We start from the raw sequence: 26,838 nt of genomic DNA on the forward strand, positions 1-26,838 counted from the left end.
GGTATCATTTGGATTGTAGTGTTCAAGAATATTTCAACAAGGTCACCTCTTCTAAAATTATGTCTCAATAGCAGGCATGTGATTAATCAACTAATTGGAGTTATGATGATATCGACAAACTAAATTACGTTCATGTAGTTCAATAATTAAGATATCTTTACTTGTTCTAAAAGGTCATACATTCCAAACTCTTGATATGATTGTTACATATATATATTTATTGAAAAACTAGTTTCATGCTCGTTTTCACAATATATTAAGAAACCATTTGTTCAATATAACTTGCACACAAAACTTTTTCACATTGACCAATTCCGTATCGCTTTTATGTCCCATTAGCAATAACATTAACATAATACTCAAAATAAATGGATCATGTATGTTGATGTTGACTAGTTGTCAATGAATAATCGAAGAAAAACATGTTTTTAGATAATTAGTGTGGATATCTCCTACCTAATAGATCTAGAGGCCAAAACCAATTTTTAAATCACCACTCTCACAATTTGAATTTTGTCTAAAATATACTGATAGCCACTAAATAAGGATACTATATGTTAGTTTCGATACAATATCCATCAATCTAAAAGTAATTTTATTAACTATTTTCATCCAATGACGTATATATTTTACGACTATTCATATGTTGACATACCTTTTATTTTTACCGGGCTCATTTAACCTTTAGACTAACATATCTACATTTTCGAACTTTTGACTTTTTTTTGGCTAAGAATACAATGGAAATTACACACATATTCACCACACAAAAGTCTCATTGTGTCTCATTATTTTTTCAATGGATCATTTTTCCAAGTTTCATAGTCTCTGTCCACCCGTACAAAACCCCGAATAGATTATAGCTGTCAAAGCACCTATTCGGAATCATCAATTATGTTTGGTCATTTTGCCTTTTCTCTTTGTAACACTTTTGTATATTACAAAGAAAAAACTGTGTGTAATATGCAAAACGGGTGATCTACAAAGGCAAGATGAAAAGTTGCGTCTATTCTAGTCAGGGAACCCCCCAATGAATCAATTTGAGTATATAAACACGGACGTTGTCTTTTCTGAAATATAAAAGAAGGGTAATAAAAACGCATAAATTTTGAAATATAGATGAATCTGGGATTCTGAGTGGTAAAGGAGCACAAGGGAAGAAGCATTTCTCACAACTGGGTTGGGTTGATCATTCAGAAGAACTGGCAGATTGTACGCTTCTTTTGGTTAGTTTAATCTTTCCTTCTCTACTTCTAAGAATCGGGAACAAAGTATAGCATGATGGTGTTCAACTTTTTTGGCCCTTTTAATTGCTCGTTGCTTGTGTTTAAACTTCATTTGTTATTTGAATGGATTCTTTAGCAGTGTTTGAGTATATAAGTGACTAATTTAAGAGATATTATTGTGAAAATATGCTCTGTTATGATAGATTTTCTGATGTGGTTTTGGTACTCGACGAAAACTTGACAATTACTTGCCGCAGACTGTTTTTTTCTTTCATGGGTTGTGATGTAAAGTGAAAGGTTATATTGGAGGATGGCATAAATTTGCATGATATTTGTTCTCCGAGTTGCTCGATAATGTGAAGTTGGATGGACGGTTATTATTGATTGAGTATGAAAATTTAGGGTTCAATGTTTTGGAGTTGGGAAGATTGCGGCCGAGTAGATAGATTTTGGTGAGTTCCAGGGTGAGACTTTGTCCGTGTTTTCTTGATTTACCATCGTGTCATTGGCTATGTCAGCTTTAAAAACTTCCAATCAGGAGGAAGATTGACACATAATGGAGTTATGTTTCGTTTCTTTTTTTCCTTTTTCAGAAAATTAAAAGAAATCTTTGAGACCCCGTTGACGGATTATTGATTTTCGTGAGATCTACAGTTGAATTTCTTAAGAGAGGCATGTTGCTTTTTGTCTGTCCGAGATAATACACTGATGCTAGATAAATGATCGGATGTGCTCCACTGCTCAAGCAAAACTTCTTTTAGTTCTACTTGATGTCTTATGTCGTGCTTGCTCTTGAAATTCACAGATGTGCCCCCATTGTGATGAATTCTCTCGTGATGGCTGCAGAAAAGCTGGACCAATCATAGAGGAAAAGAAGAACAATGGTGGACGTTGCTTAAATTTTCCAAGGGCCTTTCCCCAGATATCAACTGTTAGTATGATGCCCGAAAGTTCAAAATCTAATGTAGTATATAGGAGAAAGAAACTGCGAGGCAATTCTGATTCCAGGTTGTTGGCTAATGGGACAGATTGTATATCTTTGACTAGTTGTGATGGTCATTTGGGAGAAGACAAGGAGCAAGCTGCAGCTTCTCAACATAACCACAAGAATGAAATCATTGGAAATCCTGTCCCTCCTTTTCCTGTTTACAATGGAAAAACTCAAGTTTCAGAACTAGAATCAGTCAATGGTTGTATCTTTGGGGAAGGGCATGGTTCAGACGAAACACCTAATAATAACCTGCAAAAAAGTTTGGAGGTTGACAGCATTAATGATAGCTGCTCCTCATCTAAGTCAAACATGGAACTTGTTTCAACTTCTGTGAAAGTTGAAGTGGATGACACAGGTGAGTGCTCCTCTTCTAGCATTCAAGTTATGGAGGATATGGTCGAGGATATTTCAGGAAGAGATCTATGTATCGTTATCCTTAGAAGTAATGGGCTCTTGTCTTCTATGGCTCATGCTCCTGAGGAAGAAAGTGATTTTAGAAGCGACAATAATTGTTTTCGATTGTGTAAAACTTGTGGCTCTTCAGAATCAGTCTTGAAGATGTTAATCTGTGATCATTGTGAAGATGCATTTCATGTCTCATGTTGCAATCATCGCATGAAGAAAGTGTCGAATGATGAGTGGTATTGCAATTCATGTCTGAAGAAGAAGCATAAAATTTTGAAGGAAACAATCTCAAAGAAATTGGCAAACATCTCGAGTAGAAATGGATCTTCTAAGGGTGAATCAAATTCCATAGCATTAATGTTAAAGGACACAGAACCTTATACAACTGGTGTTCGTATTGGCAAAGGTTTTCAAGCAGAAGTTCCAGATTGGTCTGGCCCGATTTCAGAGTATGTTATTTTCTTTAATTATATATATATATATTTTTTTCATGCATAAAAATTAATGGCTTTGTTAGGTAATGCATTTTATGTGTAAGGTCAATTCTCTTCTTCTTCCTTCCCTTTTTTTTGGGTAGAGAAAACAAAACTGAGGTTTTGCCTAACTCATGTTATTGATCATTATCCGAACTTTTTCCTTAAACGATATTAGAAGCATTAAGTGAAAGGTAGAAGTAGTTGTTGCCCATTGGCCATGACCTAAGAAGCACAGATACTGGCCCACGACACGACACGACACCGACATGACGACACATCAATTAACAAAAAAGTAGGACACGACACATTGGGATATGCTATTTATCATTATTATTATTATCTTACAAAAATAAATACATATGTGCATAATTTTGACATATTGTGAAATATGTGCACATATATTTAACAAAATGTAATAAAAAAACATAAATGGAAAAAAAGGAAAGATAAAGACGGAAGGAAAAAAATAGAAATGAGAAAAGAAAAAAAAAACAGTAAGAGGTCGTGGATGTGGATCTTGAAGTTCAACTCTAGAATCTTGAAAAAGTTGGGCTGAACAGTTAATTTTAATTAGCTGAAACTGCTACTTAATGGGCTATCGATAGTGGGTCTTGTTTCATTGTTTTTTTAAATTTTAATTTTTTTAATTTGTTTAATTTATTTTAATTCAATTCAATTTAATTTTTGCATATGGAGTGTCCTTGGTGTGTCCTAGACGTATCTTGGCATGTCCTGACGTGTCGGAAAACAAAAAGATAATAACAAAATAATGGACCTGTCAGCTTGTGTGTCACGATCCAACACGTGTCTGACACCAACACTTCACCAATTTAGAAGTGTTGGTGCCTTAGAGGTCATGACAATGCCTATAAATCATTATGCTTTCATGAAAGGATGGAAAATTGTAGAGTGGCTCTTTGGGATCTTATGGAATTTTTAGTTTGAGTGAATAGGAAAGTTTTAAAAGGCACAGAGAGTTCTTGGAGTGACGTTTGGGTCTTGGCTATGTGTTAGGCCCCTAAATTAACCTGCAAACAATGAAAATTACATAGAACACAACAATAAACTAGAATGTTTAATGTTCTATCGAAAATAACCTGCAACTTCAAAGAGTTCAACAAGATGACAACAAAACAAACGAAAATGTAAAGACACTCCAGCAATTCTAGAGGGTTGGTTTCTCTCCTCCAAAAGGGATAAGATCCAAAATTCTTAGTGCTCTCCCTCCTTCATTCCTCTATTGAAATAATGAATGTCTATCAGAGTGTACGGTGTACCACACAAAATCTCCTCCGACCCACTAACCCACATTCCATCACCAATTTTCCTTCTTACCCCTCTTAGTATAAGTCTGTATGATTGGGGGCTTCACACTATGATCCCTATTTTGGACCTTTATAATCAAGGATTTTAGTGATTATTCTTTTTTCCCTCATTGTTGTGATTGGGAGGCCTTTCTCGTATTTTTGTAGTTTGCTAGCCATCACTTTTCTTGTGACTTCCCTTTTCTTTTTTGTATATTCTCAAAAAAATATTACCATTATATATTCTTTCTTTTTTATGAATGAGAGTTGGTCTTTCATTCTTAAAAAGTAGGCATGATCTTGATAACAAATTAACTATTGGTGGATTACTTTTTTCTTATATCGTTAGTATTCAAACCAATTTAAGTGCACCTTGAGTGTTCTCGACAATCTGTCTAACCTTAATATATTGGGTTGTTATGAAACTCATAGGATTTTAATATTCTAGTTAGGTAGTCACTATAGTGTTTGAATCCATTCTCTCAATAAATTTGTTACCTTTTCACTCGCTCCAACAACCACAAGGTCAACTTATGGTGGTTTAGTTGATATGGATTATCGATTTAGAAAGAAAGTGGGGTTTTAAACATTTCATATCTCCTTCCTATCAAAGAAAAAAAAAAAAAGAAAAGAGAAAAAACATTTAATATTTCCACATTGGTCAATTTCTCTACTGGGAGATCCTCTATCATGCTAGAATCTATGTTTGTCACCCATTTCGGAGAAAAAGGGAAGTCATTTGGCTTAACTTCATCGGAGCCTTCTTTTGGTCCATTTAGATGAAGAAACCATTGTATTTCATAGGACAAAGATACTTATTTTGATTGTGTATTTGAACACTTATCTTACACTGCCCTCTTTTAGTGTAAGTTCTCCCCTTTCTTTCATAGCTATAGTTATTCCTTTGGCATAGGGGATGCCGTAGTTTCTATGAAACGAAGAAACCATCATTTCTCATAAAAGAAAGTATTTCATATCTCCATGAAATAGTTTTCTTTAAGGAAAAAAAGATTTATAGAAAGCATATGGTAGAGTTGATTGGAAATTTTTGTTAGCAGCCATGAATTAGAAAAGGTGTCTGATGTCATATCAATATGGATGATGAGATGCAGCAAAAGGTTTGAGATAAATGCTCCACCGTCATTTTCTCTTTTTATTTGTAGTCATGTCTTAAATTGTTTAATTGACCATGGTCTAATTGGTGGTTGGTTGGGTAATGATATGTTTTTTTATTTTTTTCCAGAAATAGAAACATTTCATTCATCAATGAAATAGTGGATTACAAAAAATCTCTTCAATGAGAGAGGAAAAAGGAATAAGAATTTAAAGGAGATTTAGTATTACACCAATTAAATGCATGAGAAAGGACAAAATAAAAAAAAGATCAAAAGCAAAAGATGTGTCCCGGAAGATCATTGTATTCATTCCAAAGAGTCCAAAAGAAACTCCGCACAATAGCCAAGCCAAAGAATTTTCCTAGAACCACCAAAAGGATGCCCCACAAGTAGGGTAGCTAAGATATCAAAAATGGAATTAGGGAAGACCAAAGACCAACTGAAAGCATCCAAAACGAGAGTCCAAAAATGCTGCTCAAAAGGGCAATGGGCAAGCTAATTGTTTGATGATATATAATTAAATTTATCTTCACCCATCAACTTAAGCTTTTGGGTCAGTTGGTGATTTAAGATGGTATCAGAGCAGGTAGTCCAGGGAGGTCCTGTGTTCAAGTCCCTGCATTATTGTTTCCTCCCCAATTAATATTCATTTCCACTTGTTGAGTCTTCTTCGTATTTCAAACCCACAAGTGAGCGGAAGTGTTAGATGATATATTTAAATTTACCTTCACCCATCAACTTAAGTTTTTGAATCAATTGGTGATTTAAGACCAATGAGCCTGTGTTTCAAAACTACGGCAACACATAGAGCACCAAGAGGGGGAGAGAAGCATGTAAGGCATGCGACGTTGCAATTAATCATCAATATTCATGGCTACAAGGTTGAGCTCCCATAAGAAAATTTTAATCTTCTTCGATAGGAATCCTTCCACAAATTACGTGGTTGAGGTCCTTCCGGTGAGGATCAACAGTCTCCAGCAAGTCAACCATAAAAGGTTTGACAGTATAATAACTAGAAGAATCTAAAGCCAAATCCAAACATCAATAGAGAGGCGAAATCTAATATATGTAAGATGATGGGATAAAAATAGCCCATTCAGATATTTCCAGATCATTAAGATTACGATGAAGATGAAAATCTCGGGATTCAGTTTTAGCAATCTAGACATCAACTGCCATATCATTAGGGCGAAGGGCTAGGCAGAATAGACGAGGGAAAGTAGTAGATAAAATACCACAACTAAGCCAAGGATCCATCCAAAAAGAGGTAGTAGAATCATTACCAATACACCAGTGGACACGACTATCAATCATCCCAACGTTCTGACAAATATACCTCTAAGGGGAGAGATGAGAACCCTGATGTCTAGAAGAAGGCCAACCCCTTTCATTCAAATGGTGCATAGCAACAGTAACTTTCTGCCATAATGCATCAGACTCAGTAATAAAACGGCAGACCCATTTAGCCAGAAGCGCAAAATTACGATGGTTAAAATTACCAATGTCAAGGCCATTCATTAATTTGGGACGCTGGGTAGACTCCCAGTTCACATTATGCATACCACCCTTATCACACCCTTATCACAAGAGCCTTCCCAGAAGAAGTCACGAACCATCCTCCAACATAGAAATGATAGAACTGGGAGCACGAACAAGGATAAGAATAAGTGGGTAAATTAGACAGGGTAGCCTGAATAAGAGTATGTCTGCCGCCTTTAGAGATATGTGTATATTTATGGAGCTTGTGTTTAATTTTCTTAACAACAAGTTGCCAAAAAGCCATAGACTCAAAATTTCCAGCAAAGGGCAAACCCAAATAGGAAGATGGCCAGAAACCCCTCTTACAACCAAAGGTATTCAACCGCCACTAGAATCAACAAGGTGAATACCAAGCAACTCATTTTTAGATAGATCGATATTTAAACCAATGGCACTCTCAAAGATACCAACCACGTCAAATAGATTTTGCAAAGCTGAATGATTCGCTGTAGAAAATAATAAGGTTTCATCTGCAAATTGAAGGCGATTTAAAGTGAGAGAAGAAGTACCAATAGGATGAGAAACAGTTTGACCCTGAGATGACCTATCTTGAGGCGGCTCAAGCAATTAGCAACCAAAATAAAGAGAAATGGAGAAAGAGGATCTCCTTGCCAAATACCCTGAGATGGAATGATCTTCTCACGAGGATTACTATTCAGAATGATAGAATAGTTTGCACTAGCGACACATCCTCTAATCCACCGATGCCAAACAACCTTAAAACCTTTAGCCTGTTACACAACATCCAAAAAAAATCCTAGTCCACCGTATCAAAAGCTTTCTCAAGATCTAATTTAATAACCACACCAGCCTTATTAGTAGAAAACCCATCATCAATCAGCTTATTTTCCATTAAAGAGGCATCCAAGATCTATCTATCAGCCACGGAAGCAAGTTGATTAGCAGCAATAGTACGAGGGAGGACAAGTTTTAATCGATTAGAGAGCATCCGTGCGATAAGTCTCATTCAAAGATGCATTGATGATATACCGGACGAGAAAAAGTCATTGACCTTTGACATAATATCTAACTTGATAGTAGACCAGAAAAACTTAAAAGTTGGAGTGTCAACTCACGTTGTTTTGGAACTACACTATAGACACCATACCATTAACTTAGGCTGGAAGGTCTTTTTGTAACTCTTCCTTCGGGAAAGGAGATGCCTTATCCCCTCCCTTAGGTTGTTTTGTTGGGGCCTCACGCTGTTTTAAATGACATCCTTTGTTGCTCATAAAAAAGAAAGATATTCAAACCTTTATCCCTTTTCTCAGCACCATTTTGATTTAAAGACATACCCAAAACCATTTTGTAAAATATAAAAAGAGGGTTTTCTGGATCTTCTGTAATGAAAGGAGTACAATCTTTTATGAAGAAAACTCTCTTTTTAATGGGATATATTTTTTTTTGGGAGCTACTACCCGATGCAATTTATATTTTTTTCCTCTTTACCTAAGTTTTTAGTCTGACTTGTACTAGTTATCTCTTATGAAAAAAAACAAAGGATTTTCTGAGACATTTCTATAATTAAGGAAGATAAGTGGTGTGGTGCTTAGGTTGATTTTGCAGGTGCATTGTGTCATGGAATTAGTAAGCGTGATGTTTTTGTAGTTTTTTTTCTTAAATATAGTTTTTTTGTTTTTCCCTACTGGGACCTTTCCAGCAATTCTCTTTGGTCCGTGAGGGGTTCCTTGTCCCTCTATTCTATATTCCTCTTCTTTTTTCATTTTTTATTTTTAAGTAATTATTGGTTTCCCATAAAAACACGTTCCCTCATGCAAAAATAGGTCTCCTTTTGGTTATTTTTTGTCCCCCTTTTCTTGTTGAAAATGTAGTTTGTCGCCTCGCCTTGGAGTGTGTTGCACAATTCTTTTTGTTACACAATGATTCTTCGTCAGTTTAGACAGGAGGATGTTCCTTGTTAATACTCTGATTTAGGTGTAAGGACCTCTCATCCGTTAGGCCTCTAGGCTATGTTCTCCCCTTTTGTTCATTAGATTTCTTTGTTTGTCTTAAAGAAAAAATAAAACTGTCCAACAAGATTGCCCTCAATGCATTTCTGACTGTCTACAAGGCGTTTCACCTAAAAAACTAGTTAATAATAGATGCTCTATCATCTATGTTCTATTCACTTCCAAGGCAGTTCAGACAGGCTTGAGGACAGAGCATAGGGCGCAGGTTCTGCTGGGTAACTTGTATTGGGTGTTGATGCTTGTGTGTGCTAGGAGTCGGGTCCACAAAAGAACTTGACCTTTTCAGGAGTTCTTTTCTCCAAAAGTTGCTTAGACAGTTGTCCGTTCAATTTGACCATAGAGCTAAAAGATTTGATGTTGATTTAACTGTGAATGCCTCGAGTCTTTGGCCCAAAGCACAACTCATAGTCCTCTTGAGCTTAGTCTTGGTGCGATCAATCACAAAGATTGTCTACAACCTCATATGCCTTATATGTCTCTTTTGCCTTCTTGGTGCATTATGTGTCAATGCAATTTGGAATCACTAGCTCATCTTTTTTGTGCATTGCTATTCTGCTTCTCGTTTCTGACACATTGTTTTGGAGGCTTTTGGTTGGTTCCTAACATGCTCTAACCATATTTTTGATATTTTGGCTTCTCTTATGGTGGTACTAAAAGACTGAATGATCGTATTTTCAAGGATTCTTTCCCCTCTTTTAATAGGTTTATGGATTTGGTTTTGTTTATGGCTTTTTTTTTGGTACCATATTGGTGTCTAAGAGTTCATCTAGAGATTGCACTTTAATTTTGTACCTCGTTTATATGGTTTTCTTGCGTCAAAGCTAGACTAAAGAAGTATAGGTGTTTGTTATTTTCTTTTTGCACATGCAATTGATGGTCTTGTGGGTACAAGAGTTAGTCTCATTACTCATGCCTTTTGTGAGCCTTTACATCAGTTATATTTTTAACAACCCTTACATTAGTTTTTGTCAGAGTATTGATACATTAGTTCACCAAATTGATCAACTTAGACTTTTGGGTTCATCAGTGATTTGAGTAGTAGATTTGTGTTTAAACACTTGATTGTAATTTCCTCTCCAGTTAATATTGAAAAGGGCATTCTACAAAATTTCAAACCCTCTAAAACTAGATGTATTGTAGTCTATTCAATTAAATTTCTGGGTTCAATGGTGATTTAACAGTTTTAGTCAGTAGTTACAAATGACATACTTTTACGTGTCAATGATATGGAGAAAATGTGCACGCTAGGATGCAGTATTTACTTTTGAATTCCTGGTCATATTTCTTCCATTCTCTTAAAGCATATATTTCTTTTGGGCCGATGTAGTGATACTGATGCCACCGGAGAGCCATTGGAAGTGGATCCTTCAGAATCTTTTCTTATGCATGTAAGGCATCAATTTGCTTGTGTTAAATTTCATTCAGTAACAGAGTTTGTAAATCAATGAGAAAAAAATGACTTGGCTTTCTACTTCCTGACCAACAAAATAATAGGAGGAGAGTACCAATAAACCTTGTAGATTGAGCACTATTGGAAATTGGCTTCAATGTCAACAAGTTATAGATGGACTGGGTGGTGTTAATGGAGCCATATGTGGCAAGTGGCGCAGGTAAGGAAAATGTTATATCTTATTCTGCACTCTCTTACTCTCTTACTCTCTCTAACTAATATCTTGTTTGTATTTTGGAACTAAAAATTTGTTCTAAATGATCTCAATTGCCATTACATTGACAAGTTTACTTGTTTCTCCAATCACCTCAACTTTGGAAATATTATTGAATTTCAAATTTAGGCAGGATTAATATCCTGTCTATTTTGCAGGAATTTCTTCCTTTTACAAAAGATGAAAGTTATAGACCTTGTTATTTAGGTTATTATGTGTTCTTCTAGTAGCTGATGGTTTAAATTAATTTCTTTAAATGTTTGCCAGGAAATGAACTTTATGCTCATGTATTCATTTGTTGTCATAGTAAGTTAGGGGATGAAATCCTGATCTACTTTAATTTTTTCCTTTTCATTGCTATCTTGATTGTCGTTCATGATTTTGAATCTTTAGATAATTTTGTGAACATGCCAAATCTTGAGGTACTATCTCTTTTTAATTTTAATCTGGCACCGTAGGGCTCCTCTTTTCGAAGTCCAAACTGATGACTGGGAATGCTTCTGCTCTATCCTCTGGGATCCGGCACATGCAGATTGTGCTGTACCTCAGGTGAAATGACCTCTATACTGGGCCTTTCTCACTTGATCTTGTGTACACAAGTCTTCGGCAGACAATGCTCATTTTAGGAGTTGACATTATTTTCAAGAGGTCGTTGTGAAATCTTGTATGCTCATTCATATGTTTATTGCTCGGCTATATGGCTCCTAAAATCTTAAGATCTGCCTTGGAAGGAGCGTTTGAAGGCATTTCTTTGGTTTTTTTTCTCAACCCACGTGGTTCTAAGATTCCCATAGATTACAGAAAAACAGATATTTAAACTTATTTTAGAATGACAAATGCTTATTTCTTAATTCAAATATTTTTACAAAATTTTATATTTTTAATTTTTTTACAGAGATATTGATATTGTCTTTATTTTCATAAATTGAGTATCCTGACATTTTTGTCAACATCGAAGTCCACGTAAAGGTAGAATTTTAATGCACCAACATGGAGAACTAGGAAATGCATGTGGATGAATGATATTTTTTTTATTATGGGAAATTATAGGGGAGTTTTGCAATTTCCTTTTAGTTGGTGAATTTTTTTTTTCAATCAAGCTTTTACTGTGAAAAAGAAAATACTAGAGATCTAACAAGATTCGTTCAAATTGAATACTTTGTTAGTAAATAGTTCTGAGTTAGTTGAGCTATTCCTTTATAAATAGAAGATTTGGGCTTCTTATTCATTAATTACGATTACCAAATTCATTTCCGAGTCATATTTCTCACTGAGAGAGCTTTAGGCACCGTTGTTCTCTCTTTTTCCTTGTATCATTTGGAATTGAGTCAGAAATTTTTTAATCATAATAGGTTGCAATAAATTTAACTAAAGCAATTCCTTGTGTAAAATTGCAGGAATTGGAGACGGGTCAAGTTTTAAAGCAGTTGAAGTACATTGAGATGGTATCGTCATTTCTCTCACATAGTCTTCACGTTAAATCTGCTTTTACTGTAGATTTTCTTAGTTAACCTTTCTTTTATTATTATTATTATTTGTATGCATTGTCCAAAATGTTGTCCAATAGGGATGTTAAAAAAACCCGATGATTCGAAAAAATCAATCAACCCAACCCAACCTGTGCGGTTTGGGTTGGGTTGGGTTCAAATAAATGAGAATTTTATGGTTGGGTTGGTTCATAGATTTACCTAATATAACCCAAACCGACCTGAATTTATTATTAACTTTAAAATATATATTTTTTGTTACTTATAATACAATTATTTATACATATATTGATTTTAATTTTATTGAATTCCAATATTTTTTGAATAATTTATTTTTCAATAACTCTTAAAAGTAGTTTCTTTGCACTTTAGAAAGAAAATTTCCACTATATAAATTGAAATTAAGTAGTTAATCTTAATTCAATATATGAAAATAATTAAATTAGATTTTTACATGTTTACGTTTTGCTTCTTTTTAGAATAAAATTTTAAATAAATAACCCGAACCAACCCAACCTAAATATTTCATGGTTGGGTTGGGTTGGGTTTATTTTTTAATAAGGATTATTTGGGTTGAAGAAATTTACAACCTGAACAATTGGGTCGGGTCTAAAAAGTCTTTCAACCAAATCCAACCTAACTCATGAACACCCCTATTGTCCAATATCCCTTCATAGACATTGGGTCTCCTTGTTTTCCATTTATAACCCTGGGGGCGTTTGGGGCAAGAACTTCCTAAGACTATAGTAACCACCTCTTACTACAGTAAATACTATTTTGTAGTCTCTAATTAGCTACAGCAACACTATTTCAAAACCCTCGATTGTTACAGTATTTACTATTTGCTACAGTATTTACTATTTTACAATCATTTTTTTATTCCTTGCTATAGTGTTTACTATTTCCTTCTCAAACTAAAATAGTTTACACTTCAAACACATACTATTATAACTCAAATTAAAATAATCTACATCCCAAACACAAACTATTATAACCCAACTATAAACCTAGGATTATAATAATCAACTCTTTCGCCCAAACACCCCCTAAAAGGTTTTGGAAGCCCAAGCAACAATTAAATATAGAAGTTCTCCATCTTAGTCTAGAAGTTAGAACTCTTCATCATCAATACCAAGTCAAGAAATGTCAATCTATATGTCGATGCATCTTCTTCGAATCAATTTTGACATTTTTGCTGTCTTGCTTTCTATTGTCAACTTATCAACTGTTTTGTTAGCTACTAAAACCATGTAAATTATATTTCTTGTTAAGAAAATTAGAATCCCGAAATAATCAAATGGATCGCCTCCTCTGAAGTTTGGTCTAGCAGCCAATAGTTTCCTACGATTATAAAGACAACTGGATTGATTAATCCTTCATCCTGATAAAGTTGATGTTAATAAAAAATTATCCAAAGTATACCTTGGAGGAGGATCCTTCTCGACAAGATTGCTATGGAACTCAATCATCCCTCCTATCTTCTCTTTTCTCGACAAATTTCTCTCATCTCCATGTTCCACCTTGCAAATGATATTTTTCTTCCTACTGTCATTAGCAATAATGTGGAAATAAGCAGTGTTGGAGCTTCTTACATTCGTCCATTCCACATTGGCTATTTACGTCCAGATTATCTCCTCCCTGGGAAAACTATTGATGGAAATCAGAACCGGGATTTGAAATCAAGAAAGTGGAATTATAATGTTCTACAAAGAAAATCTAAGGGTACTAACAACTTAGCATTCAAGTGGCTTAGTTCTCTTCCAAAATTCGGGGGACTAAAACCCTTCCAACATACTCTATATGCAACCATTCCATTAGTACACTCCTTGGTAATGACTGATATGCTTTTCTAATATCCTGATTATATTCCTAACATTTCCCCACTTATATTACTGATAATCTTTTGGAAATTCGGAAAGTTCCGTGCACACTTTTTTCTCATCCTCGTTTGTTTGGTTCTGATAATATTAATTCTTCTCTCTCTCTCTCTCTCACACACACACTCCCTCCTGTGGATTTGTAGTTGAGGCCTCGGTTAGCTTCCAAAAGACGGAAATTGGATGAGGCCAAGAGCAGAAGTGATGTGCAGAACCTTACAGAGGATACAGAACACAAACCTTGATATGGTGAGAACTGCTTGATAGTATTCAAGTACCGTAACTCCATATTTCTTACAAAATCAAGTAATTCAGATTAAAGTTAGGTCTTATATTCTCTACCTTAAGAAGCATTGTAATAGTAATATCTTGTATGTTTGCAAATTAAGGACTAAATATGATGTGTGAGCCATATTTACCATCTTCTGCTGGCTTTTTGTCTCTTTTTTTCTTGGAGAACGTCTGTCAAGAGTAAAGTGGGTAAATGGAAATTGCTTTTTGTTAGTGCGTAGAGAAATGAAATTGGAATAGTTCAAGATCTTTTACAGTTCGGTATTGTTTTTGTTACTGAAGTTTGATTGAACACTGATAGCTAGTCGAGTACTTTAACGGTATAGTTTATTTCAAATCTGCTTCTACCTAGAAAGGAAGTATGGTTTCGTGGGATGTGGGGTATGTTTTTGAGAGCAGAAGTATGGGAACTAGAGAAGCCTAGATTGGCTCTCTTTTCCATTTGAATATTGCAGGAGAGTTTGGGGTGAATTAGGTGGAGAGATTAATGTCAAGTATGAGAGGTAGAAAGAAATGTGACGAAGGGGATGGAAAATTATTGGACTGTTGACTGTCTGATGTTCCACATGAATTTGTAATATTCTAAAAAAAACTATCAGAAGAGAAAACCACAGAAAAATAATCATTATTTAGTTGTGTAACATTATTAAGAGCGGGGAAATGTTTACTACAGTACTCATTCCTTGAATATCCAGGTACATAATTAATCAAGATATATTTTGTTTATGTGGGCTTCACCATCCCATTCGAGGGTACCTACTATAGATATTCCCATACCGGCGTCAACTGAATTTGAAGAAAATTAATTTAGTAAAGATAATTTGATGCTATAAGCTTAAATGCTAGTGAAAGATCATATGGTCTGAGTGAAAACCTGGGGAGTTTTGGGTCCATTTCTTTTTCCTAACTGAAGTTTGTATCCTGTGATTGCCAAGATTTAGGCATAATTGGTGTTCTTTTGATTCTTTCCATTTATTGATCTATATCTATTAAGTGTCTTTTTCTTTTTCTAGATATCTTATTACTAATTTTATTTCCTCTTTTGTACCTCATTCTTTAACGACATCTATAAAATGTGTTAGTAAGGTGTCTTTGAACATTAGTCTCTTTTGATTTGTTCAGCTTGTCTCTTGTTTAAAAACATTTGTTAGTAGGGTGATCAATAGAATTGATGTTATGTTAAATAAATTGCGATTGTGATCACATTTGATTTATGTGCTTTCACTTTTCCAATTATTTATTGCATATGTTATATGAACTAATGTTGCATGGTAAAATTTAATGTAAATCAATAGTAGTCTAATGTCTTCAAATGGGGGAGTTGATTTAATTTGATATCTGCAAAATCCCCACTAGAGAAGCCTTGCCTCCAAAAGGACCAGAAGAAAAGAAAGGAGACTTCTGTTTAACTTATAATATGGATATGATTATGTTTTACAAATCTTTTACCATTATCCTCTTTCAAAGTAGAGCAGGTTGAGGACCTCTTAGATTTTTTGTCAACAAATTATTCATTATATCAATCTTGCTAATATAGCAAGTATTGAGTGTTGTATATATATTTTTCTTTTCCATTTCTCTTACAGAAATGTTTTGAGGGAAAATTCCCACTAATTCCCCCCAACTGTTGAACATTCTTGAGATTGATTATGTGATTATAAACTAAGAAAATGTTGTTTGAAGGATTTATATTTTATTTGACTGTATTTATTGATGGTGTGAATTGCATATATATCTCCAATTATTAGCTGCAAATTTCAAATTCTCTTTTATAACTAATACCCCCCCCCCCCCCCCCCCCCCCCCCCCCACACACACACACACACAAAGCTAAATGAAAAAAAGAAGACAGGATTGACTACTGAAAAATAAAATTTGAAAATATGGAGTATATATCTAGTCATGAATGCACTTCTGATTTCTGACAATTAATTGTTAAAAGAGGTAAAAAGTCCATCCAGATCGATCTAATGGAACAATATTATTTTAAGTGCAAATAGGCCTAAAATATCCCATTCAACTTTCAAGTCTTGAATATCACTTTCAAACTCTAAACTAAACTTGTATAATAGGAACCACAAAAGGAAAAGGAAAAATCTGCTCAAAGTCAAACTTTAAAAAAATATACAATGCTTGACTGATACAAATTAAACCAACTAACTTTATTGCTTTTATATATCAACAAATGGAAGCTTTTGGTAGAATGTATGTATATATTTAGAGCCTTTTTGAAATGAATTTCCAAGTGTTCTTAAGCACTTAAAAATGTCATTCAAAATAGGTTATTATTCAATAGATATAGATTATATCTGAAAGTATACTTTTCTTTTTCATCATTGGTCTTGGGAGCCAAGTCTGGCAGAAGAAATGTTCAAGAGAATATTTCACTCGTGCAATATGGGAACCTGTAGCATCTGATTCAAAGTTTAAAAACAAAAATCAGGTATTTAAGATTTATCATAAGATCCCCAACTTTGAATATGGGGTAGAAGAATTAAAGTCACTGTACAGGATCAAACCTTTTCCTTTAACACTGCCACAGGAACATATACAATAGTCTGTTCAAACATGTGTGACCTATCTAAAATCCCATCATCTTTCTTATTTGATAGTCTAAGTAATTGCTGCTTCATTGCCTCTAATCTACCTTTAATTTTACACAATCTTTCCATCTCCACTTCTGCTTCTTGACCTCCACCTCTAGCTACAAAGTTTACCCTCTTTACCTTCGTTTTTCTATTCTTTAGGAGATTCTTCAAGCTTATATCATCACCAAAATCAAAAGCATCCTGGATAAAGCAAATAAACATATCCAAGTTAACCAGAGTTCAGGTTTCCAGTTTATAACAGCTAAATATGATGAGTCAGTTTCTAGCTTGCATTTAACAAAATAGGAAAAACTTGACATGAACAGTCAACATGTCTATGTCTACATAAGCCGATCTTATTTTGGTATATGCACTATGTTGAATGAACCTAAATCAGATAAAGTGAGATTTACAAGGTTATTTTATCGTCATACGACGTTGCTTCAGATATCAGCTCAATGTTCATTTTGAGAATTTCAAGCTAAAAGTGATTTTTTACATATGCACAAAAGAAACAACAGAACAAAATACTGGGTATGAAGAAGATGATCACAAGATAACAACTAAATCAGCGATTCTAGCTTCCAATGCAGTCTATGAAAACATGAAAACTCGTGTTCCAGAAAGGTTCACCGAAACAGGTGTCTATTATTTCCAAGTCCAAACATGGTTTCTTAGTTCACTGCAAACTGTTTTTTGAAACCAGAACAATATTTTCATGTTTAAAATTTTATTTATTGCATTATTACTTCAAGAAAAAAAAAAAAGAAAAGAATAAGACAACAAGATTTTTCATTGATGAAATGGAAAAGAGACTAATGATCTTGAAATAAGACATGAAGCAGAAAATCAATAGAACATTGATATAGCATAAAATAAGCATCCCAAATAATACATAAAATGTGAATAAAGGAGCCAGCACAATGATGGAAAAGAGTGCAAGAAGATGAAGCATTAAGATGAGCCAGCAGATTTTATCATCAAAAACTACAACACTTCTATCATATGAATGTCTTTAAAATGAAAAGCTAAGTAGTAAAGCAAAGGGGAAACAATGTCCTTCCTAACAGATTTTCAAACAAGCGTCAGCCTTATAATTTGAGGCCTTTTTCAACGCATTTTCTTTCTGATAAAAACTTGTATCACACTTGACTTGGAATTTCCCTCAATGCTGATTTGTCTTTGATTATATTTTGTCACGCATTAGAAAATACTAGATTTCATTTTTTATTTTTTTTATTACTATTATTATTATTTGTTATGGGCAAACGGTACCTTGTTATAGTTGGAAGATACAAGTGATGATTTTCTGTGCTGATTTTTCTTCCAATGACTTCCCCGCAACTTCTGCTGCAGTTCTTTTACTGGGGCGTCCTCAAATGAAAGAAGATTCTCAGACATTTCCTTTGAATCTGCTAGTCTGGACTCATTGGAAGTCTTATGAGAACTGTGGGGTTGTGTTGCTCCCTCCGCCTGTAATGTAAAGAAGAATGTGAGGATCAGTGTCAGAGTCATATGCAGGCACAAAGCTGGTAAAAGTTAAAAATTCCTCTATTTCTTTCTTTCTATTATTTGGTTAAGTTTAAAGAACTGCTTCTAAAGAGATTAAAGTTGTCATCATTTACAGACAAATAATCTTGAGAAGATCAGGACTGCTAAATTTTCACAAGATGTCGGATATGATATGAAGCAACAAAGGAACTGGCAAAGCCACAAGGACACCAATTTCACCTTTCTATTTCTTAGTGCAGAGTACCGTGCATTCTTGAACCATTTGCTGACCTGAAAGTCAAGACAAACTTAAATATATGAACATGTAACAAAAAAAAGTTATAAATGACAATGTAAACCAACCAACCAACTTGATAACTTATATGATTGTCGTTACCTTTTCAGCATCAAGACCCAATTCTTTTGAAAGGTTCTCCTTCACGTCTCTAGAGGGAAGTTCATTTTCAGCAAATACTTGGCGAAGTTTCTGGTAAGGTTTCACAAAGTGGGTAACATGTTGATTTGGAGGGAGAAGAGCTCCTACAAACATTAAATGGAAAACTATAGACATTGGATGGTTAAATCTGTACCTCAACTGCATAACGTGGGATTCTGAAACATGATCTACTGTGAGAATTGGGAAGTTTTTTCTCTGCTGCCATGTCAATGTCTTGACTCTTTTTTTCGCTTTCACTGAGGGACATGAGAGTACTTGCAGCATCACATTCCTTTTCTCTCCGTCTTCTTTTTGCAGGTCCCCAGTCTTCATCTTCACTAACTTCTTCTTGTTCGTGTGGTGGAGCATCCTTTCCAAACATTTCCTGAAAGGAAGAATAGTAACCTCAACCATAAGTATTTATAGAAGATATCCTTAAAATTGATTCCGGAAGATTCCACATGATAGTACGTAACACAAACTAATAACTTCCCTGTAGTTCAATAAACGGAGCCCATAATTTGAGTCAATTACAAAAGGAGGATACATTACAGAATTATTTGAAAGTGAACAGGGCTTATAACTAAAAAGGGAACTTTTTAAAAAAAAAATAGTGGCAATGCTCCTCCATTGTAAGTCTTAGACAACCCATGTGGTTAACTATTCATTGATCACAATGGTGCCTTGCCTCTCATAGAACGCTTGACAGGAATATTCCTAATATAAAATAAAATAAAAATTATTGTGATCAATGAATTCTCTCTTGATCCCTACCCAAAAAGAAAACTGCCAAGAAATTGTAATATTGACCGGAGGAGAAATTTACCGGGACATGACCTATGACTTGAAGTAATATATATATATATAACTTATGATTAAAATTTTCTACTACACCCAGGCTCAAACTTCGTGCAATCCAACTACCACATCTTTCTTCCGCCTTTATAATTGATTAACAGGTAAGGTCGAACAAAATGCTCAATTTCACAAGCCAGGCAGCCTGAGAATATTACTTCCTAGGCTTGGAAGGAAATAGAATGCCGAGAAACTTACAACATATAACTTTTTATAATCAACAGCCTGCCGCTGCCGACGGCCGCATGCAATACTCTCTTCATTGGATCCATCAGAAACTAAGCTGCTACCAGCACCCAAGTGATCTTCACATCCAATACCATCTTTAGCAGTTAAATCCTCGCCATCTAAAGACCAACTCAAGCTGGTTGAACTACTGGACTCCTCCAAAACATCCTTATCATTTTCTTCCCCACTTGCGTTGTCATAGCTATTCTCCTTCTTATCTGGATCATAGTCATCATCTTCAGAATCATCTGAGGGCCAATCTTCCTCATGATTAAGCAACGCATTTCCACCATCCGGGAAAGCAGCTTCTTCTTTGAAAACGTCCTATCCCAAGAAGGGTTAGATTTTATAATTACAATTGATTATGATACAAATATCACAAATTAAAGAAGGAAAGATAATAACATTAACAAAGATGAAAACTGAGTTTGGAAGATCTTCAAAGAAACTAACCTCCCAACTAATGTTCAATGAGAATCGAGTACCAAGATGTGCATTCATTCCTTCCAATATTTCCATCTTGCACTCACAAAATTTGCAAAACCAACCCTGGTCTCCTGGAGGAACTACATATAATTTCAGGAATCAGTGTCATAAGCTACCAGATAAAACCCCAGTTTGCAAATTCAGGAGAAAAATATGGGGTCAACTTACTATTTTTCGTGTCTAATGGTGGATCCAGACATTTTTGGTGAAAAGCACAGTTGCATGTCCCATCGCAAAGTATAATGTCATTGTCCGGGAAAGCTTCACGCAATTTGCATTTTGCACAGAATATCTAGAGAACAGAAGACAGACTTTAATGCAATAGAACTTCAGATACAAGATTATAGCATCCTAACTTTTACGGGCTATGTATTCAATTCATTGTAAGAAAATAAATGCCATAATAGTTGGTCGGGTTAAACCGACCATGGTTCAAACTTTCCCACAAGATTCACATATTTTCCGGTCAAAGAAGCAATGCAGAAAATACCAGATAAAATCCATCCATCAATATCCCAAATCTAAAAGTTATTTGAAAAGTTAAAATGTTCAATAGGAAAGAGCCGAGTTCATTACTTCCAGACTCTCATCTATGCACCCCAATGAATATACCTTGTTGCATGAATTTATCTCTCTCCTTTCTAAACTTGTCATGAACCACAGTTGTCGTCCACCCGGAACAAACCACAATGATGTATAACTTATTATAGTTCTCTAATTAATTTGATTCAAAAAAGAACCAACATGTGTAATTTGCTTAGGGTAGAATACTTCTAACTACACTATTTACATGTTCGTGGTAGACAGATCCATCAGGACCAATAACAGAGTCTTCAATGCATCCTACTGAACCAAGCAAATCCAGCTGGCGAATAGCATCACGGATTCCAAGTTTGCACTTTAATATCTGCTTCATGGCTCTCTGAAGTTCCTTTTCTGGCCTAATTTTTTCTCGGCTGTAGTAAATAGTTATGTGGGGGGAGAACCCACATAACAACAAAAGGTCAGATCATTTTCCACTTTCAACACAAAGGTTTCAGCTTCTAAAAGAACTTTATCATCTGAATTTTAAAAAAAAATTCTTCATGGAATAATTTAAAACAAAAGAAATGGGGAGTACATCACACTATTGAAATCTTTGAGGTAGTTGCAAGGATGTAATGGCTTAACAGAATAGTAGTTTCATATCATTATGTACTGTATTCAAGGAAAAAGATATAAACAATAGCTTCACTTCTCCATTTTTCTATAGCAGAAATGTCAATTGCATGAAATTCTCAGTTCAGTCACCTATAAAAATCAGCAGCCTATGAGGGAAATGAGCATGTAATTATCATATAGGAGTCATTTTATTGCAGAGAGAAGAACAAAATTTTAATTTATACTGACAAAGAAACTCCTGATGATTATTTACAATGTTTATTTTCAATAACACCATGAAACTAGTGTTCTAAAAGAAAGTGAAACTACAAATTAGATATTTGTCGGAAAATCTTAAAATTAAGAGCTCGGCTCTTCATATGTCTGCGTTTTAGGTTATTGTTCTTCTTTACTCATAATTCTTTGATATCAACATCTCCAAGAATACACAAAATTATGGATATTAAACTTCTTTTCATCGTTTCTACTAAATGTGTTGCTGCTTTAGAACACATCCCATTAACTCCAAAGTTCAAAATAGATTTTTTTTTTTTTTTTTTTAAAAAAAATAATAAAAAAATAAAAAAATCTAACATGTGTGCAATGCAGCCTACTCTGGTTCTCGGATAGGCTTGTCCTGTTATGAAACAACAAATTAGATCTATGTCAGCGGTTTTGGTTTTGGCAGGGCTATCTGATTAAGGATGGGTAACATGTACCTAGATCAACTGTGTCAAAGTCCATTTTTCAAAGAATAGGTCTGGTATTAAAGCTAGTGTTCTCTTAGGTTTCAAGGGAAATATTCTATTTGTAGGTGGTAGTTTACAGGAAATCTGGAAAGTAAGAAACAGAAGACTCTTGAAGATAGATACATAAAAGAGCTCTACATTTTGGGAACATAGGATAAATATGGCTAGTTAATCAGTTTTATGAAGAAATGGCAAGTTAATCATTTGTAGTAAGAATGTTTGCATTTATACCCCTATCTTCATTTCAGGAAAAAAAGATTTAACTTTTACAAGTTTCCATGCTGCTGGCTTGGAAAGGTATAAAATTTCCATGGCCTTTATTGAAAATCTCATTGTCCAATACCTATGGTTTCTTTTAAAAGAGGATGGCATCCTATTAGAGAGGGACATGATAAATCGAAAGCTAATAACTATAAGCTGCTCCTATTAATTCCACATTTCATCAATTCCAAACCTTAACGATCATGTTTTTTTCTTTGTAATCTCATTCTCTCAGAGATAGATTCTCTCTCATCAAACTCACATCATTCCTCCTCCCCCACTTTGTTAAAGGGGGTGAAGAAACATCAAATCTATCATTATAAAGATGAGAAAACAAATACAGAACTTAACTGAATACTGTGAGATGTTGAAATAATACTTTTTACCTCTGGCCTTTCCAACCTTCTCCAGAGTAAGCATCAATAAGGTTTTGCTCTAGCTTCATTTTAATTATAAGGTATCTTGTTCTCCTCTGTAGGCGAGAAGCTTCATCTAACTCCACTTTTTCCTTTTTTCCTTTGTTCTTCCTCCTTTTCCTTTGTTGGTTTATCTTGACCACCGGCTCAACCTTTTCTGCATTCCCTTTCGTATTAGCTGATGACAGGGATTTACCACCTTGAAGCTTTGACAAAAGTAACTCCTTGGAAGATTTTGTATCAAGTTTTTTTAGCTGAAATTTTTTAACGGCCAGTTGTCTAATTGTCACATTTTTATTCCCCTTGCTCAAGGATTTAGGAAGAGGTCTCCTCTTGAATGTTGAAGAAATTGGCTGTGAGTGCGACTTTGTTCTTGATTTTTTCTGCTTGGAATGGGATATTTTGCTACACCTTTTCAACTTCAGAGGAAAGATAAACTCTGATCCAGTTTCCAGCTTGGAGTGAGAACATTTTCCAGATTCCTTCTCAATCAATCTCCTTCCAGCACCTCTCATATTGATCTCCAATGTATTCTCATAGAGAATTTGTCCAAAAAACTGATAACTGTTCTTCAAGTGTACCTACACATGGAACTATAGAACAGGTCAATCTCCACAGCATAAACATGGAGAATTAATAAAAGAGAGGAATTACAGCCCCCCCACGCACAACTAGAGTTTTATTTGTAATTTAAGAAAATAAATAAAAGTGTTTCTTTTGTTATAAGACAAACCCAACAGCAGATGTCCTCTTCTTCGTGCAATTCCAAACCAATTCATATTATAGAAAAATAGCATTACCATTCCTCTGAAGAGGAGAAAACTATCCACAATAATGCCTTAAAATCTAAACAGAATGGTATTGTACAAATTAGCTAAATTTTATAGCTAGTCTAACAAGGAAAACAGACAGATATAAAGCTTCTGGAGCTCATATAGAAGATGGAATAAAGTGTGCTGATGCACCTCACGGTCTATCTCTGAGAACGATGGAGTTCACCATGTGAACAGAAAAGGCCAATTCGGCTGGCATATAACGACAATCTTCTCCAATAAAAGAAAGAATTAACAAAATTTTCTAATCACAAAGTTGGTTTAACTTGAAAAAATGGATATGATGATCTTAACATATTTTTGAAATCAAATTCAAGGCACTGTTTTTGAAAGAATTTCAGTACAGTCCTAGATATGAAACTCAAAAACAGCTGATTTGAAGACCATCTTTCTTCTTGCCTTCATTCACTGCAGATCCTCCACAAAACTATTCAAAATCCAAGTCCGTGGGCTTCGTAAGTGCACAAGTCTGTACAATTAATCATACAAGAGATTCTCACGTATGTTGCAAAATGTAACACAAATAACTGAGTCTTAGCAAAATCTGAAATCAAGTTTCCCTGTGCAATTTGAAAATGACATACAAACAAATAACGACCAACATGAGTTAAGGCAGTAAGTTCTTGAAGAAAGATTACATCAACCTCTGCAATAGAAAATTAACACTTTCAAATATATGAGGTGTAATAGAGCAATTCTTTTATTATCGATAAACACCAAAATGGCTAATGGAAAAACATGAAAAGAAATCTAAACCACCTGTTATACCTAATAAGCAAACTAAATAGACAACAGAAGCTTGTTAGGCCGAAATCCCCAACAAATATGCACATTACAATTAATCTCCTCAACAAAAATCACCAGGTAGTGAGATATGGTAATAGGGCACGAATCCACAAAACATGAATGGAAATTCCTCGCGCATTTTCACCAAAAATGGCAACTTAACAACCAACGTGAGGTAAGGTAATGAGTTCTTGTAGAAAAAGAAAAGCTACATGGATCGCCGCAACAAAAATTTAATTCTTCAAAATACATTGGGGAAAATAGAGTAATTTGTTTAAAGAATCTATCATGAATGATCATCATTCATCAATATTACAAATGGAAGGCCGTTCAAAACTATCCAAAAGGTCAAGTACTTGTGATCCGTAACAGACCAATTCCACAGATACCCAGACGCTATTTGGCCAAAATCCCCAATAAATCCACACAAACATAAACCTTTAAGTAGACCCCCAAGAACATGGCTAGAAATTAAAGGAAAAAAAATCACATTATGGACTAAAAGAATGGACGGAAATTAAAAAAAAAAAAAAGGAGGATACCTCGAATGGCGAAACGAAGGGGATCTTCAAATTGAATGTTCTAACCATCTACAGCCAAAATTTACAGCAGCAGACGGAAGGAAAGTGAAATCAAAAGAGCTAATGGCAAGTAAGAAGATGCTTCTCATACTGAATCGAGAATCTGGGTTTGAATACTACATTTATGAGTAGCCGCCACAGTTCTTCCTATTTTCCTACAGAGATACCATACCAATGGTCACCGCTCTGTATCTCAGCCTCTGCTTCTGCGATCTCTGGACTTGGAAACTCTGTCCCGGAATTGACTCGACACCAACCAAAAACAACAAACATACCATAAGCGACTGCAATGCTCCCTCTTTGGATCATCAAATGCTCATACTCTGTGATGAAAGGATTCGAACTAAAATGGATTTGATGTTCTAATAACTCCTGAGAATGATTGATTGATTGATTCAGATTATGGTGGAAAGAAAAATGATTGTGAAATACTAAAATAAGCGATTATTCAAACGCCAAGGGAGACTACATGTGGGAATTCCTAGTTCAACTATGAAGTAATCTTGAAAGAGAAATTGTTCTCATTATTTGTTGAACTTGGGTTTAAATTCTTAATAATTATTATTTAAGATATAATAAAATCAAGTTGAGGTAAATTTTGGGAACAACTTACAAGACGAGACCTTTTGGCATTGTATTGATATCGTTGATATTAATAATAATAATATTATTATTATTATTATTGGCTTGTTTACATTATTAATCATTGTATTAAAATGATTAGATTTTGATCAAATTGGATAATTTTATATACATACACATATACAAAATTAGAGACCAATACAATGTAAAATGTCAGTTTTCTAAAAGCAGAAATGCTATTAATGTTTACGTTTGATTAAAATAGAGTCTGATACATTGAAAGTCATTATGCTACTAAATGGGAAGGACGATTTTGTTGCATAGGGAAACATTATTAATGTTATTGGTTCTTTGATTTGAAAAGATTTTTTTTCTTCTTTTTGGATTGTGTAATTTCCCTCCTTGTTTACGGGTGTTAGAGAAGAATTTGTTGCTTATTTATTTATTTATTTTAATATTTCATGATTTTTTTTTCACGATATAATGAAAATATCAATTCACCTCCTATCTCAATATTAACACCATAAAAATGTAGAACTATAGATTAAAATATCAATATTATCATAAATATAATAACATTTAGTTCAAACTTTATGAAGCAATTGGTCTTTTTTCCCCCTCTTTTATGTTTGGATTAAAGAAAGTTTAAGAAAGGATTTTAAATTTTGGATTTGGAGTTAAGAATTTACTAATATAGAATTTTAACGGATGTCTTAATTGAAAATTAGAATCTGACAAGATTAATTAATATCCCATTTGGTAACTATTTCATTTTTTATTTTTAATTTTTGAAAATTAAGTCTATTTTCTCATTATTTCTTACAATCATTTGTATCTCGCTCTTAAGTACTTTGAATAAAAACAAAAATATAAAACATAACTATTTGGTTTTTAGTTTGGAAATCAAGTCTATTTCATTCATATTTCTTATAATGATTTGCATATTTGTTAAGTATAATAGTTAAATTCTTAACCAAATTCAAAAAACAAAAACTTTTTGAAAGTAGCTTTTTTTTAGTCCTCAAAATTTGGCTTAAAGAGACTTAAATTATTACTAAACA

At 34.2% G+C, this 26,838-nt stretch overlaps 2 protein-coding genes across 6 annotated transcripts; one reads left to right on the forward strand and one right to left on the reverse strand.

Moving 5' to 3' along the window:
- The first annotated feature begins 761 nt into the window (after window positions 1–761).
- LOC120070708 (RING/FYVE/PHD zinc finger superfamily protein) lies at window positions 762–18,853 on the forward strand. Of its 4 annotated transcripts, XR_016527765.1 has the most exons (9): window positions 802–1,226; window positions 2,032–3,071; window positions 10,354–10,414; window positions 10,521–10,636; window positions 11,149–11,239; window positions 12,088–12,135; window positions 14,201–14,303; window positions 18,290–18,465; window positions 18,561–18,853. XR_016527765.1 is itself a non-coding variant. In XM_090310888.1 (7 exons), the coding sequence occupies exons 2-7, from the start codon at window positions 2,032–2,034 to the stop codon at window positions 14,297–14,299; spliced, it is 1,455 nt and encodes a 484-aa protein (XP_090167014.1). In that variant the 5' UTR covers window positions 762–1,226; window positions 1,820–2,031; the 3' UTR covers window positions 14,300–14,601. The 4 variants fall into 4 exon arrangements, 3 of the variants coding, with proteins under 3 accessions (XP_090167014.1, XP_038878484.1, XP_038878482.1); XM_090310888.1 differs by lacking the exons at window positions 18,290–18,465; window positions 18,561–18,853 and having other exon boundaries at window positions 762–1,226; window positions 1,820–3,071; window positions 14,201–14,601; XM_039022556.2 differs by lacking the exons at window positions 18,290–18,465; window positions 18,561–18,853 and having other exon boundaries at window positions 762–1,226; window positions 2,073–3,071; window positions 14,201–14,601.
- On the reverse strand, window positions 16,771–25,795 carry PRHA (pathogenesis related homeodomain protein A). Of its 2 annotated transcripts, none has more exons than XM_090310886.1 (11): window positions 25,157–25,795; window positions 22,966–23,588; window positions 21,220–21,385; window positions 20,598–20,721; window positions 20,397–20,509; window positions 19,914–20,267; window positions 19,015–19,245; window positions 18,822–18,911; window positions 18,665–18,715; window positions 18,209–18,406; window positions 16,771–17,134 (listed from the first exon to the last, which is right to left on the reverse strand). In XM_090310886.1, the coding sequence occupies exons 2-11, from the start codon at window positions 23,508–23,510 to the stop codon at window positions 16,859–16,861; spliced, it is 2,148 nt and encodes a 715-aa protein (XP_090167012.1). In that variant the 5' UTR covers window positions 23,511–23,588; window positions 25,157–25,795; the 3' UTR covers window positions 16,771–16,858. The 2 variants fall into 2 exon arrangements, with proteins under 2 accessions (XP_090167012.1, XP_090167013.1); XM_090310887.1 differs by lacking the exon at window positions 25,157–25,795 and adding an exon at window positions 24,228–24,292.
- Window positions 25,796–26,838: the final 1,043 nt, after the last annotated feature.

The sequence above is a fragment of the Benincasa hispida genome, chromosome 2 (assembly GCF_027475165.1).
Source record: "Benincasa hispida cultivar pf3 chromosome 2, pf3_genome.v1.1, whole genome shotgun sequence".
NCBI classification, from domain to species: domain Eukaryota; kingdom Viridiplantae; phylum Streptophyta; class Magnoliopsida; order Cucurbitales; family Cucurbitaceae; genus Benincasa; species Benincasa hispida.